The sequence below is a fragment of the Aptenodytes forsteri genome, unplaced genomic scaffold, assembly GCF_000699145.1.
Source record: "Aptenodytes forsteri isolate BGI_AS27 unplaced genomic scaffold, ASM69914v1 Scaffold137, whole genome shotgun sequence".
Taxonomy (NCBI): Eukaryota; Metazoa; Chordata; class Aves; order Sphenisciformes; family Spheniscidae; genus Aptenodytes; species Aptenodytes forsteri.
Genome location: NW_008796221.1, coordinates 4,560,998 through 4,575,870, shown reverse-complemented (window position 1 = coordinate 4,575,870; position 14,873 = coordinate 4,560,998). Strand labels below are relative to the sequence as shown.

Sequence of the window (14,873 nt, the reverse complement as noted above, 5' to 3'; positions counted from 1 at the left end):
GATGAACCGCTCCATAATCTTCCCCGGCACCGAGGTCAGGCTGACAGGCCTGTAGTTCCCCAGATCCTCCTTCCGCCCCTTCTTGTAGATGGGCGTCACATTGGCAAGCCTCCTGGGACCTGGGACCTCCCCCGTTAACCAGGACTGCTGATAAATGATGGCTTTTCTTGTAGATGGGCGTCACATTGGCTAGCCTCCAGTCGTCTGGGACCTCCCCGTTAACCATGATGGAGAGTGGCTTGGCAAGCTCCTCTTTAAGACATAACTAGCTAGAGTGAACTTTAAAAGCAAAATGTGTTGGTTCAAAATACCAGTAACAGAATACAAAGATATTAGTCTACCACCCAGTCCTGAGCTAGTACCAGAACTGGTACATCCATCCAGAACACAAGGTAGCTCGAGAGAAGAGGAGCAGCAGCGTGCATACGATATTTACACTCAGGCTAAAGGGATACTAAAGTATCCCTGAAACACCTCAAGTGTACGACTCTGCTTTCTCCAGCCCTGGAGCTAGGCTAGAACAGCAACCGTTCTGAAAACCTTTCTTTATATGTCTATATAAAAACTGAATGTTCACTTGAGCAGGACTCGGCGTCAGTGCCAATGATACACGTAAAAACTGCTGCGTTCTTGATAATCTGGATTTTTTTCCTGCAGATCCAAAATATGCTTGACTACTTGCCAAAGCAACTGAAAGAACATACAGTATGTCTCAAAGTAACAAATGCTAAAGAAAGATTGGTTTATACCAGGAAAGTAGTTAGTGGTTAAGTGACTTCAAATTTTAAAAGAGGTATTATTAACAGCAACATAAAGATGGATTATAATAGTCTCTTCCCTCCCCCACTATACTACAGACCATCTTACAAATTACCATTGAATGTCTGTAATTCTGAGGACAAGAAAAAAAACGATTCCAGAGTACACTGAAAGCCATAAACATTGAGAAGAAAAAATATCTGTTCCACTGTGATATGTAGAAGTGGAATTTATCTGAAACTGGTTTTGATATTTCCCACTTTAAAAAGATAGCCTTTCCCCCTTTAAAGTAACAGTGTTAGGGTGACAGCTTTGTCTTTAATTTGGCTGAAGAGTCTTTTTTAGAGAAAAAAAAAAAATAAGAATACAGAATATATTTTAGAATCCCAATCAGTTCCATGAGTTACCATAAGGACCATTCTGCTAGAATTTTATAATTAGAAAGAATGTTCTTAGCTGTCTTAAAATGTGGATCAGACTGCTTCATCCTAAAAACTGGAAGAACATTATACCACTAGACCAGTAAGGAAATCTATACTACATGGGCACTCTTTGCAGCGTGCTCTGAGATGATGAATAACAGGGAAAACACTCCTAGTTTTTATTTATTTGTCCACTGAAAAAGGAAAAAAAATTAAATGGGTAATGTATTGTGACTCTGAAAAATTATGACAGATCCTGTTACTACAATCAAAAATGTAAATTAGAAGGCTGTATTATTTCCCTTGTAAAGGTCACATGGTTAGTTTCACATAAAGGAACTCATACTTTGCAGTTTCTAATTAATATTCACTTCTTTTTCTTTCTTTTTCATTCAAGGAGCCACATCATATTGACCCATTAAACAGATCATTTACTATATCATAGATCAAAGCAAAAGTGAAAATTTTCATTGATCAACATGATGCTCATTTCAGCATCAGTTTCAGAACATGATCCTCTCAAAAGAGACTGATGCTATACATTTTACAACCCAAAGTAAGGATTCCAGAATTAAATAAATGGACACTTCCAATCATCTCCACTGCAAAAAAGGAACTGCAGCAACTAGCCCTTTTTTCAATTCTGCAAGGTCTTCTCTTGCACAACAGTTCATATAACTCTACCCCAGGGGAAAAAACCTGCTTGAAACCAAAGAAAATTTTTTATTAAGAAACTCAACTCTCAGCTGCATTTTAAAATAAACCTAATTTTGTCCCAATGCTCAAAAGTACTCAAAAATTTGAAAAAAAAAAAAATTTCCAAATCATAGCATAAAAAATTCCTTTTCAATTGTAGCATGGAATTATAGTACTTTCTGAAACAAAATGGTCTGCTGTACAGTAACACCAGTACAATAATTGAATTGTTTCATATTCAAGTTTCATAAATAAGTTTTTAGAACACATGTAGCACAAGTTTTGTCTGAGTAGAAGAAAGAATAAGGATCTGTATTATCTTTAATGAGATGAACAACCTGGAAGTCTTGCCAGTCAATGCCACTCTCATTAGTCCAAACAGTTCATTCCAACCTCACAAAAATTAAACCTTTTTAATCTTTCAGGACTAACCTGTTCCTCTTTTTTTCGGGTATCAAGCATTTGAATTACTTGGAATTTTTACCTTTGCTTACAATCAAAGAGTAATTTAGGTTGGAAGACTGTGTGATTCAAACCTTCCCTGTTTAAGTCATCCCAGCTTCAAAGTTGTATCTAACCTCAAAATCAGACCAGCCTGCTCAGAGCCTTTATCCAGTTCATTTCTGACTATGTCCTAAGATGCAGACTGCGTAACACTGCATAACACTGTGGACAACCTGTTCCAGTGCCCGACCACCCTCACTACAAAGAATTTCTTCCTAATATGTAACCAGAATTTCTCTTTTTGTAACTCGTGTACATTGCTTCTTGTCCTATCTCTGTGTATCGACAAGAGAAGTCTGGCTCCATTTTCTCTATCTGTTTCACCCTTTATTAGTCTTTTCTTCTTAAAACCAAACAAACCAGTTCTCCCAAGACCTCTCATACATCATATGCTGCAGCTCCCTCATCCTTTTCGTGGCCTTTCACTGGACTCACTTCAGTAAGCCTATGTCTCGCACTTGGAGCCCAAAACTGTACAGAGTCCTGAAGTACTAAACAGAGCCCTCATTCTGCTGACTACCCTCTTGCTAAAGTGGCCTACTACATGGTTAGCTTTCATCATCACAGGAGCTCACCACTGACTCATGTTCAGCTTGTCTACCAGGACCCCTCCTGCCAAACCTGCCATCAATCTTCACATTTTCAACTAGTTCTTCCTTATTCGTAACCAGTCCAGCAAGGTCCACCTCCAACTTGTCTCCTTGCTGAGTCACAGCTCACCCTATGCTGAGAAATTGTCCTCAACACACTCCAGAAACTTCCTTGCCTGCATGTGCCCCACCAGAGCAGGTATCAAGGTGGTTAAAAGTCCCACATAAGAACCAGCTTATTCAGTTGTCTAAAGAAGGTGCTTCTCATCTACTTCTGAAATTGGCAGCCTGTAGCAGGTACATACCATGACATCACCCTTGTTGGTCTCCGCTCTGACCCTGACCCATTCTACAGCAAAGATTCAAACATTTAAGCTCAACTCCTCTTCCCTGGCCATGCTTTCTAAAGTGCCTTTATCAGGCTACTGCTGCTCTCCAGGCATCTGAGCTATACCACCACACCTTTGCGCTCACAGTGAGGTCATAGCTCTGCAACCGCGTATGGATTTCTAATTCCTGCCCTCTGTTCCCCATGCTGTATGCATTTGTATGTCATTTGAGTCAGGTCCCCCAGTCATGACAATCAGAGAAAGCAGAGCCTCCCCCATAATTCTGTCCTTCAGGCCCTTGTCCTTGCTGACCCCACTTCTCACTGGGTTGTGGTCACCATCCCTGAAGATCCCACCTGAAAGTCCTCCTCTGCTAGGTTACAGGAGCCTGTTGGCAAAGATGCTGTGAAGATGGGTTCAGAAGTTCTCGCCTTCCTTCCAAAAAGGGGTTGTTTTCAGCTTGGATCCATTCAGTGGTCTGGCTTACAGCCCATTTCTACAAACAGGCAGTGTAAGAGTAAACTGCAGCAGGGAGTTCCTAAACCTGGCTTTGCTGCTAAACCCAGTGTATCAAGAAATTACATCGTAATTTCTCAGATTTTGGCCAAACTCCAGGACAACGGTGCAACCAAAGCAAAAACATTCCAAACAAAAAAATGACGTTTACTGAAAACACTGGATATTTATATGCACGTATAATACAAATACACACATTCCCATTTCTTAGCAGGCAGCTCAGTTCGGCTGGAGCACTGCATTACTACAGCTCCTTATTTCTAGTATCTGAGCCATCTAGTTGTATAGAAATTAATGGACCTAAAATTTCAACTGTATACTAACAACCGCATCAATCAGGTTATTTAGCTAATTCTGATTAAAGAGCTGATAGGCTGATATTCACCAGTTGACATGCAATAATAACTACAAAGAAAGTAACTAACAGATCGCTTATTAATAAAATAGAGGTAATGTTGATGAAAGGCAATACAAGTTACCTAAGCACCAAAAGATTTCATTCGTCATTTGTAGGTATTAACTGCACATAGATTAACTGTATATACAAAGTCACAGATAATATATGTATGATTTTTCCTTGCTGAAACACTATTTCTCCTTAAGATCACCCCTCAGCAATTTGATTTTCATAGTATAGCAAAAGAACTCATTTTGAAAGAACATGTCCCAGTGAAATGTTCTGAACTGTTTCATCGTTAACCCTCTGACTCTACAAAAACTTAAATACAAATAGACAACCTTTTTCAACGAACGGTTTTTTCCTTTAGAACCTATTTTTCAAAGAGATATAATTTTTGTTCAGTTTTATAATAAAAATATTATTTCCACTGTTTCGATGTTTTATTTTCCAGAAGATCTTACTAAGAAGCATGACGTGTCAACCAAAACTCCAACTGAATATGAATATCCTTACATAGATGAAAAAGACTCATTGCTTCAACTTTTTATTTTCTAAAGCAGCTCAGGAAACTCCCTTATCAGTGGGAAATCTTAATTTAAAAAAAACAAAACAAAACAAAAAAAAAACCAGCATGCAGATATGCAGGCTATCCAGAAGGATGTTCTTGCAACCGCCCCCTCAAATTACCAATAAAATTATCTTATCTTAGATATTCATTAGTAAGAGTTCAGTTGAAATATCATCATTCTAACCTTCAAACTGTTAACAATGGTGGAAAAACCTAATTAAAACATTAACAAATCTTACCTGTCGAATTATACTTTTTACACAATGGATAGGAAGGCCTTGATAATTGGACTTGATTATCCATTTTAGGAGATGATGTCCAAGTACTTCGAAGACCATACAGACATCTGGGATTTGATTAAGGATAATTTCCAAATGAACTTGTTGATGAGATCGACACAAATGTTTGTTTGCATACTGGCTAAAGCAATCATTGCCCTATTTAGAGGGAAAACAGTTCCCCCTAAAATGAGCAGAACATAGTATATGCTTTGGTACTACACTTCAATTATATATAAACACGCACAAGAACAGTGCCCAACAGTATAACAAATTAAAATAAAACATTTTAATTATGGAAATCTTGTCAGTTATTTCAACGTTAACAATAGCATTAGGGTGAACAATGAAATAGATAATTGTAAAAAATAACTAATTCATTTTTGTTTTCTTTGAAACAGTTAAAAGTACTGGTTTGGCCTATTATCTCTAGTTTCTAATAAATTTTAAATAATATGAATAGAAGGTTTTAACCACCAAAGTCTGCAGCAACAGTGTTTTAGAAAATGAACCATACTAAACATCTTTTTGATTAGGCTCCATTAAGAATCACATGACAACAAAGACTAAAGTAGTAAGAGAATGGATCTCTTACCACCTACAGTTTTAACTGCAGAGAATAATGGCAATCACCAAAGAACTTAGGAACAAAGAAAATGTGGAACTCAGAAGCAACATGCAAAAAACACAATGCCAAGAAGTTTAATTTCACCCAGCATCTACTATTGGCCGCCGACAGAGGCCAACAGTAGATGATCAAGGGAAGAGTATTAGGAAAAAACAAGATGTAGGAACTTCCAGTGATTTGTGGTTCAAGGGCTTCCTAAGTTAGAGATTCTACGCTTAATATACCTGGGTAGGTTATCCTTCTATTGAGAAAATATTCAGATATTCAAGCTAATTGTAAGTTTTGTCATGCACAACATTCTGGCAAGAAATTATACAATTTTACTATACTGAGTTAACCCTCAGACGTGAGCTGGGAATGACCTTAATGTCCCTGGAAATCAGAAAGAATGTTAAAATCTTAACCACATAATACTATAACCTTGCAAAGAATAATGTAATACAAATAACAGAAAATGAATTAAATGAGGGATACTTCAGGCAAATCTCAATGGATGAAATTAGACTGTATCTCAGAGACCATTCATAGGGAACTACACTGTTAGGGGAGAAATCTTACCTAACTTCTCTAAGTTTTATTAACTAGAGTCTTGGCAATGATCTTAGAGTCACTGTCTTAACTTGTGTCAAAATGAGACTTACCTTGTCTATCAGTCTATCATTTACATTCTTCTCAAGTACCTACCTATATGCATAAAGCTAACTGAAGTTTTAAAATCTACATCCCCTATGCTGGAGTTAGACCAAAGTTAAAAGGTCTCAAGACTGGTCAAAGCACACTGTGAAGAACTGGAACATTTTGATTGCTGCTACCTGTTCATCTCACTTCATGTTCCTTAATTCTTGCAGTAGAGGAGACAGTGAATAGTCATTTCCCAATCGTATCAATCAAGTCTATTCAGAATATTGTAAAACTCTGTTCCATTCAGAAGAGAAAAGAGTCTTGGTTACTTTACCACACAAGCATCCAATGAACAGAAGTCTTAGTAAAGCACACAGCCATCAAAAAGGATGAGCAGAGCACATTAGCTCTGCAGGGCTTATTAACTTAGCCCACGCAGTGAAGTTGCAATGCTACAGCAACACGTATTTCAGAAAGGCAAGACACTGCAGTGTTCAGAAATGAAATTTAGGACACCCGCCCACAGTCCTTCAGACCACTGCTGCTGCAGACTCTCCAGGGCACATTCCTGCCATTCCTTGCACTTATAGAAGTGCTAAGCCTTGACAGTAACCGGAAGAGAAAGGGGTGTAGGGGAAGTGAATAGCTGAGAGGCAAGGGGACAGCACCGAGAAGGAAGATACAAGGAGGAATGGCAGAGGCAGAGAAAGAGAGGGAAGGCCACAAGAAAGAGAAATTATGTCCACCTGAAAGAAAGATTGCAACGTTTTGCTGGGATGACTCGGACAAACTCAAGGCATGCTCAGTACTGGGGAGGCAACTGGGATGGGAGAAGACATACAGGAGGCTCAGTGTTTGGAGTAGGTACGCAAAAATGTGACTGTTGCCTAATTTACTATCCTGACCTGAATAACATTAACTGTAAGCCAGACTGCCCACAACAAAGAGTTTGGGAAAAGCTGTGCATTAACTATTAGGAAACCAGCTTTGCAAGCCCCAGGATCTTCCTACAGCACCAACATCCTGACAGATGTGTATGTCCAAAAAGTCCTCCAGCAAAAATAAACCTGAAGCCCACCCAGCAGACATGCCTCTTATGAAACACTCTTCGAAGCAGTTTGAGGAATGTCTGAAAGGGGGAAATTGAGCAGAGCAGCAAAAGTGAGAGCAAATATAACATTAATCAGCTGACAGGCTTAAGTACTTAAAACTGTTCTTTCTTGACTAAAATCCTACCTGTAACTATCTATCTACAAACACACATTACAGGAGCATTTAGAAATCTGATGAGGGTTAAAGACTAGTTAAGCCAAATCAAATAAGGCTCTGGTACCAAAACAGAACACTTCTGGATGTATCTCAGTTGCTTCTAGATTGGCAGCATTTAGGCTCTATGGCATTTAATTAATGCTGTATATTATTTGGAGATAAATGTTTAGAATTATTATAATGTCTGATCATGTTGGGAATGTATCCTTCTTTATTTTTTCATTTGTCTCTCCAAACGTTTCATTATGTGATTATCTGAATCTTTTATTAAAAAGTGCTACACTCAAATAAACATTTATTAAGGCTCTAATAAATATCCAGTGCAAACAAACATAATAATCTACACTTACTGAAAACACCAAAGTGCCCAAGTTCAGGAATTCTGTTACTTCCTGAAAAAATCATAATTGCATTGTTTTTAAAATGTACAAGTAGTTAAAAAATTATCAGTCTAGTGGAGCATAACACACATTGTTAAAATCCCTCTGTATATAAACACTTATTACAGCTCCTAGGAGAAAGATGACTGTTTTCAGACACACAGTGCAGGCCAAAGGCTCTCCACATTCCCAGCTCTGTGCTACACAGTTCCTGACAAGTTTCCCTGTTTGGAAGCTCCATGACATTTTGTGGTATTAGCCATCCAAAGGATTCACCCACCTATCTTCTGTCTTGCTTTAACTTTTAAATGTATTCCATAACCAATAATCAAGCCTCTATGAAGCATATGTTGTTTTAATTTACAGTCAAGGAACAGATATTTAGTGACTTGCCCAAAGGAAGCTGGAAACAGCAGAGCATGGAAAAACTCTCAAATTACTGTATCTCTCTCAGCCTGTTCAACTCAATTAACACTAACGTAGCACTAATATGGCATTTTTAAAACGGGAACACATAGCAGCAAAACGTTAAAATCAGTTACCTGCTCCCTCCCAAAAGAACCTGCACCAAAGATTTTTTTCCCTAGAAGATAAAAAGGAGTTGATCAAATAAACAATGCAACCAACTGCTGCTCAAATAAGCAATGCAACCCAGGATGCACAAACTGTTCACAAGAAAACTCAAAGCATAAGATACTTTATATCACATTTTCACTGGTGGCTAGGACTTTGACAGAATTGCAGCTGTAATTTAAATTTGAGTCCAGTATCAGCCCATCCTGTCTACTGTACCTTTCTGAAAAATGTACTTCTCAGTAAGGCAGGAACATTTGCGCTCCACATAAAATAACTTTTGTACTGCCAGAGTTTTCAACATGAAGGTAAAACTGAAATAGAATAAATCGGTATCAGCTGTCCAGTTTTAATCTGCTAACACAAAGCTATCTGAACCCTTATTTTTCACTAGCGCATGGTCTCTTTTGGCTTTGTCAACTTAAGTGCTGTATTTCAAAAAGATAGAAGTTTGGATATGCCTTCAAAATATTATCACTAACGAAATTTACTCTTCACACTCAGAAATGGGTCTCACCTTTAATACAGATGTATAGATACATGTGAATCTTAGCAATAATTTAAGAACATGATTGGGAAACTGCTCTGTTAAGCAGCTAACCATTATTTCTATGTATAGTTAGGAATACATTTTCTTATGCCCTATTTCATATTAGTGTTTTACAATGAAAACAGGAAGTCAAAATTTCTGATTTCTAAAAATAACTTTATTCTTCAATTGTACAGCTGTCAGCTGAAGACCTGAAGTGCTTTGGTCGCATTATTTTTTGTGAACATAGTTAGAAAATAGAGATATTTATTAAATACTTCTTAATAAGCATCTCAGCTCATAAATTAAACCCTATTTTTTGTAGCACAACAGCAGCACCAAGAAACGCTAACCAGGGTTCTTTGCCTCACTGTGTTAAGCAACTTCCTTGATCACAAACCATTTATATTCAGGCTGAAATGACTACTGGCAACTGTATGGTTTATTTTAATTCATTTTAATTTGATGATAAAACCTAGGAAAAAAGCAGACTATACTAACTTCACTTACATTTAAGCAGCTTTCTACCATGCTAGCTGACCACTGAAGCAAGTAGGAAACAAACCAAAATGGGACAAAGGGAAAGCAGTTAAGACCCCATTCTGTAACTGAGAATACTTGTCCCCACACTCTCATTCTCACTTATCACAAACCCAAAGGCTTCATAACTAATGTCAAGAGACAGATGGATGGGATGAAAACTGCTTGCACACTTCTCCCTGAAAGGATGCTTTCTAGCGGGCATTTAGATTTACCAACAGTCACCTCCTAGATTCCTCTTCTAGAGGACAAGAGCTGGTGAAGAGCATCTTAACCCTTTTCTGCTGAAGATTGAAGGCGCATCACCAAAATCAACTTAGTGATAAGCTCTCTAGAGCAGCAACTGTCTCTTTGTCTGGTAGTACGACACCATGAACAATGAGGTCTGTTATTAGGACTCCAAGACACAACAAGCATACACATAAACACCAGCTGTAACAGTAAATGAAAGCACAGTAATATAATAAGCTGCTAAAATATCTAATATAATTAGCAAGGATAACTCACTTTAGCTCAACTCCAAAATCAAATATATTCATAGACGCACAATTTTCCCTGAGAACAATATTCAGTCATATTTTACTTTGTCTCCCTCCTTTTACTTCCCCCCCCCCCTTTTTTTAAAGGAAGCATTCAAAGGTAAAGTTTTAAAACCTTTGCCAAAAAAGAGGTTAACACCTGGCCAAAAGAGGATCGCATAAACAAGAGAAGAATCTCCATGCCCTCACGCTTCCCACAAGAAAATAGGAACCAGCTCCTTCATGACACTGACACTTTCTTTCTCTTTACTAGTCTACAGCAAAACATATTTCCTGTAAGCCTCAGTTATTACAAATCTTTTCAGTAAAACTCCAGTTTTTAAGTAAACTAACTATCTCTAGTTAGCAGACCATGACAGGATTCATGGGAATTTTTTTTATTTTGCATTGTGTTTAGAAAAGCTAAGCTACTTTCACTCAGGTGAGTGCATTACACACTGGACTACTCTTTGCATCTACATCTATTTTGGTGTTTCTACATTACAAATTAAAGTACAACTAACTAGAAAAAAGCCAGAACTAAATGCTTACTTATCTCAGTACATAATTTTTAATGAAGATGCCACGTTTTCAAAAGGATACGAATTCCATTCATTCCAGAAATTTTGAAGTCATCAATCAGCTGTACAACCATATCCTTGTTGGGATCATTAGGGTCACTTTCACGAACCTACACCAAGAATGTAAACACTGACATTTTAGGAAAAAATTCACTTTAAAATACTAATTAGTTAGCTTTCCACATGAAGTTAAACAGTATTTTGGAGCTTTAGAAATCATGGTAACACATAATAAGCCAGCTATTTAAAAAAAAAAAGTACATAAAAAAGTTTAAAAACAATATTCCACTACATTTTTTAAATTCATTATTACTATTATTATTGGTATTGAGCACTGTATTGCATGAGTGATACTTACACATTTGAGCAACTTTATTTCATCCAAGGCTGTCTCTGTATAATGCTGGGCACTTTTTACAACTTTCATTGCAACAATCCTTTTCCCCCTTGAAAAGAACAAAAACATTTTCAACACATGCTCTGAGCTAAAATAGAGATACTTTGAAGGTTGGGAAACTTTAAATAGAATATTTCATAACCTAATGTATTCTGAAAGAAAACACTGAAATTACACTAAAAAACAACTTTTAATAGTACTCTGTTAACAGTCTGATTTACTGAATATTTTGTCTCCTTGATGCTCATGTCTTTAAAAGAGGTATTCAGTTACACATTTTATCATTCAATCAAGGTATAATCATATTTTTTTGTTAAAGATACAACAGAAATAAAAACATTAGCTTACTCTCGCACGTTCAAGACAACATGCAAATTCAACGAGCAAAGCTAATTTGTCAAAGAAAATAATTACACTCATTTCTGAGAGATTTTATAAACTACACTCTTAACCAAGAGCAAAATAAGACTGCATACATCTTTCTGCATAAAAAGATAGCAAACATTTACATAACTTTATCATGCATGTAAAATAAAAGTTATTGCAAACAAAATAAAGTAACATGTTAAGAAAAAAGTGAATGGAAATAAATAGTTTTCTTACTGCATATCCCAGCATAGCCAGACTGTAGAGAAGTGTCCCCATCCTAATTTTCTAATAACATGATACCGGCCATTGAAAAGATCACCAATTTTCACTGGATGATAGCCTCCTTTCATGAAAAAACAAGTAGAAAAAGAATATTCAGAAAACAAACAATAATTCCCAGGTTTTCAAGTAATTCTTGTAGTATAAATTTTCCTCTTCGAATTATCCTTTACTATAAATAGGAAATCTAAAGAAAATTTTACTCTAATGTTAAAAATTCTGCCTTACTTGGCCTGGAGGGAAAAAACTCATGTCCTGTAACTACTGTAGAGTTTATTCACCCTTCTCTCTTATGGCTTTTATTTGTGGTAACATTACCATCTGTTCTCTGTTTCCCCAGGCTTATCTTCCACTTCACAGAGAGTACAGGAAAGATCTGCATTATTTCTTTATCATTTTTGAAGCTTCTCCAGTCAACATATTTTGGACGATTGCAGAATCTCAACAGAGATTGTTTTAATTCCCATTTGCTTTCTAATAATAAATGCAGCAATAGAATACTTCCTGAGAAAATGTTAACAACAATGCAGACTTTATTGATGCTCTTCTGCTTGGCTCCTGACCCATAGCAGCAATGCATTTTTCTCACGTCTGAGGTTTTTACAGTGAGGAAGAAGAGAGAGCAGACAGCTACGGGCTTTGTCTGAACTGCTTTTTAATTACTGAAGTCTGCAGTCCTAACTTACACCACTACACAGGTCCTCAAAAGCCCCATTAGGCAGAAAGGCCAACAGGACAGAGCAGGCTGGAGCTCAGGTTTCTAGGCAGTGTGAGGAGGTATAATTAAGCTTTTTATTTCCTTCGTATTTTAAGAGGCATTCTTCCTCCCAGTGAAACCAGGGAAGACAGTGATTACCACCCTTCTCTCTTATGGCTATTATTTGTGGTAACATTACCATCTGTTCTCTGTTTCCCCAGGCTTATCTTCCACTTCACAGAGAGTACAGGAAAGATCTGCATTATTTCTTTATCATTTTTGAAGCTTCTCCAGTCAACATATTTTGGACGATTGCAGAATCTCAACAGAGATTGTTTTAATTCCCATTTGCTTTCTAATAATAAATGCAGCAATAGAATACTTCCTGAGAAAATGTTAACAACAATGCAGACTTTATTGATGCTCTTCTGCTTGGCTCCTGACCCATAGCAGCAATGCATTTTTCTCACGTCTGAGGTTTTTACAGTGAGGAAGAAGAGAGAGCAGACAGCTACGGGCTTTGTCTGAACTGCTTTTTAATTACTGAAGTCTGCAGTCCTAACTTACACCACTACACAGGTCCTCAAAAGCCCCATTAGGCAGAAAGGCCAACAGGACAGAGCAGGCTGGAGCTCAGGTTTCTAGGCAGTGTGAGGAGGTATAATTAAGCTTTTTATTTCCTTCGTATTTTAAGAGGCATTCTTCCTCCCAGTGAAACCAGGGAAGACAGTGATTACACAAGACTATTGTTATTCAGACCTTAACAGACTAATAATAACATCCACAATTTTGCCTAAATTGCAAACAAATAATAAAGCTGCACCATGCAACCCTCCAGGACATCACCAGCAGCAGACTCGGGGCAGCTGTCAAGGAATCACCTCTTCGGCTCTTTCCAGTCCTTCACAATGTCACGCCCAACTGTCCTTTGGCAGGATCCTCAGTTATTGACTATTCCACTTAAAATTAGGAAAACCTCAGACTACTTTCTCTAAGTTGCTATATTTGTTTTGAAATGCCCTGAAAATCTGGTTAGAACTGGTGCCCAGTTAAGACAACAATGTGAACTTATCACTTCCTTGGATTTAAAACAGGGGCTTCTCTCTTATCTCTTTTTTATCTGTGAGACAGCAACATCAAATCTGGATATATTTACATCCTTTCCTTGCTAATAACATCTTTTGCCTTAACAGAAGTTCAAGCGTTTATTTGTGAACTTTCCTCAAATGCTTCCAGAGCAGATTAATAAATTTAACACAGTTGTACAATAGAACTATAAAGATTACATATTCAACAGAATGATAAAGCTTAAATAATGTATTGCTTTGGATGTTCATATGTCTAAACTGAAACTCTAAAACACACACAGCTTTGATACTTGTATGTTCAGGTATAACTTTAAGCTTAGCAGACAGCAGACACTCGCTGGTTTGCTCACAGCCTCAACTAAAAGCTGACCCATCTGACATGGCTGCAGCTGCCAGGCTCCCGCACGTAATACCGCTGGCAGAGACTCAAACAGCTCAGGCCAGAGCACCAGGGAAGAAGCACTCCCAAGTATTCGTCTCGGCAGGGGCCGGTCTGAACCAAGTGACAGCAACAAACAATTTCAGATGGGCAGCACAAGTCTCAGTTATACAGCACTAACTTCACGCTCCTCCCTGCCCACATGCCTCCCAGTTTATACCACCGCAGAGGGTCAAGCATGTTCACCGGGCACAGAAATGAGTCTGATGTGCATAGGTAGCATGGACAGACACACAGAGCGCAGTCTCAGCTCCCCCAGCCTAGCAGTAAGGTGTGGAAGTTTCATCTTTTCCATGAAAATTTTGCGCAAATCTATGAAGACCCAGATATGAGAACAATCTTTAAATTTTTAACCTGTGAGACCTGTATACTTACTACCACACACAATATTTCATTTCACAAATCATTATGTATACAGACACCAACATTTTCAGTTAAAAAAGAGCAAAGGAAAAAGAAGGCTCTGGTTCAGGAGCAGTACAGGGCATTACAGGAGGACTGAGACATACGGACCCAGCCTAGGCCTGAGTCCCGGGACTCCCCCTTGGGGGAAGACCTACCCTCCCCTCCATCACTGGGAAGGAACTGTTCATGAAAAGCTGCCAGGACAACTCACCTAGCAACCTAAAAAGACAGCTTCATTTCCACTGCTGAATTGTGTAACCTCAGGAAGAATGAGCAACACTGCCAAGTGGGAACTCCTTACTCTTCAAAGAAAAAACAGATCACTTTTGGAACACCCAACCAGATTTACACTCCAGGAAAGGGGGGGCGGGCACAGACTTACTGAGAGTAAGTGTTGACTATTATGCTGTCCACTTCATTTGCAAAAAGAAACAGTATCAGCCACATATGAAGCCCAAGACTATTGCAGCTTCGTTATTATAGAAACTTTGCTGAATA

At 38.0% G+C, this 14,873-nt stretch overlaps 1 protein-coding gene across 1 annotated transcript in view; it reads right to left on the bottom strand.

Moving 5' to 3' along the window:
- SRPK2 (SRSF protein kinase 2) overlaps positions 1-14,873 on the bottom strand; it is a 111,699-nt gene that overhangs the window by 33,998 nt on the left and 62,828 nt on the right. The window contains exons 3-6 of the mRNA XM_009289049.1: positions 11,702-11,810; positions 11,060-11,147; positions 10,724-10,811; positions 5,024-5,130 (exon numbers count right to left, since the gene is read on the bottom strand). Of these exons, the coding sequence (XP_009287324.1) occupies positions 5,024-5,130; positions 10,724-10,811; positions 11,060-11,147; positions 11,702-11,810 (392 nt within the window). The remainder of the gene's footprint in view (positions 1-5,023; positions 5,131-10,723; positions 10,812-11,059; positions 11,148-11,701; positions 11,811-14,873) is intronic.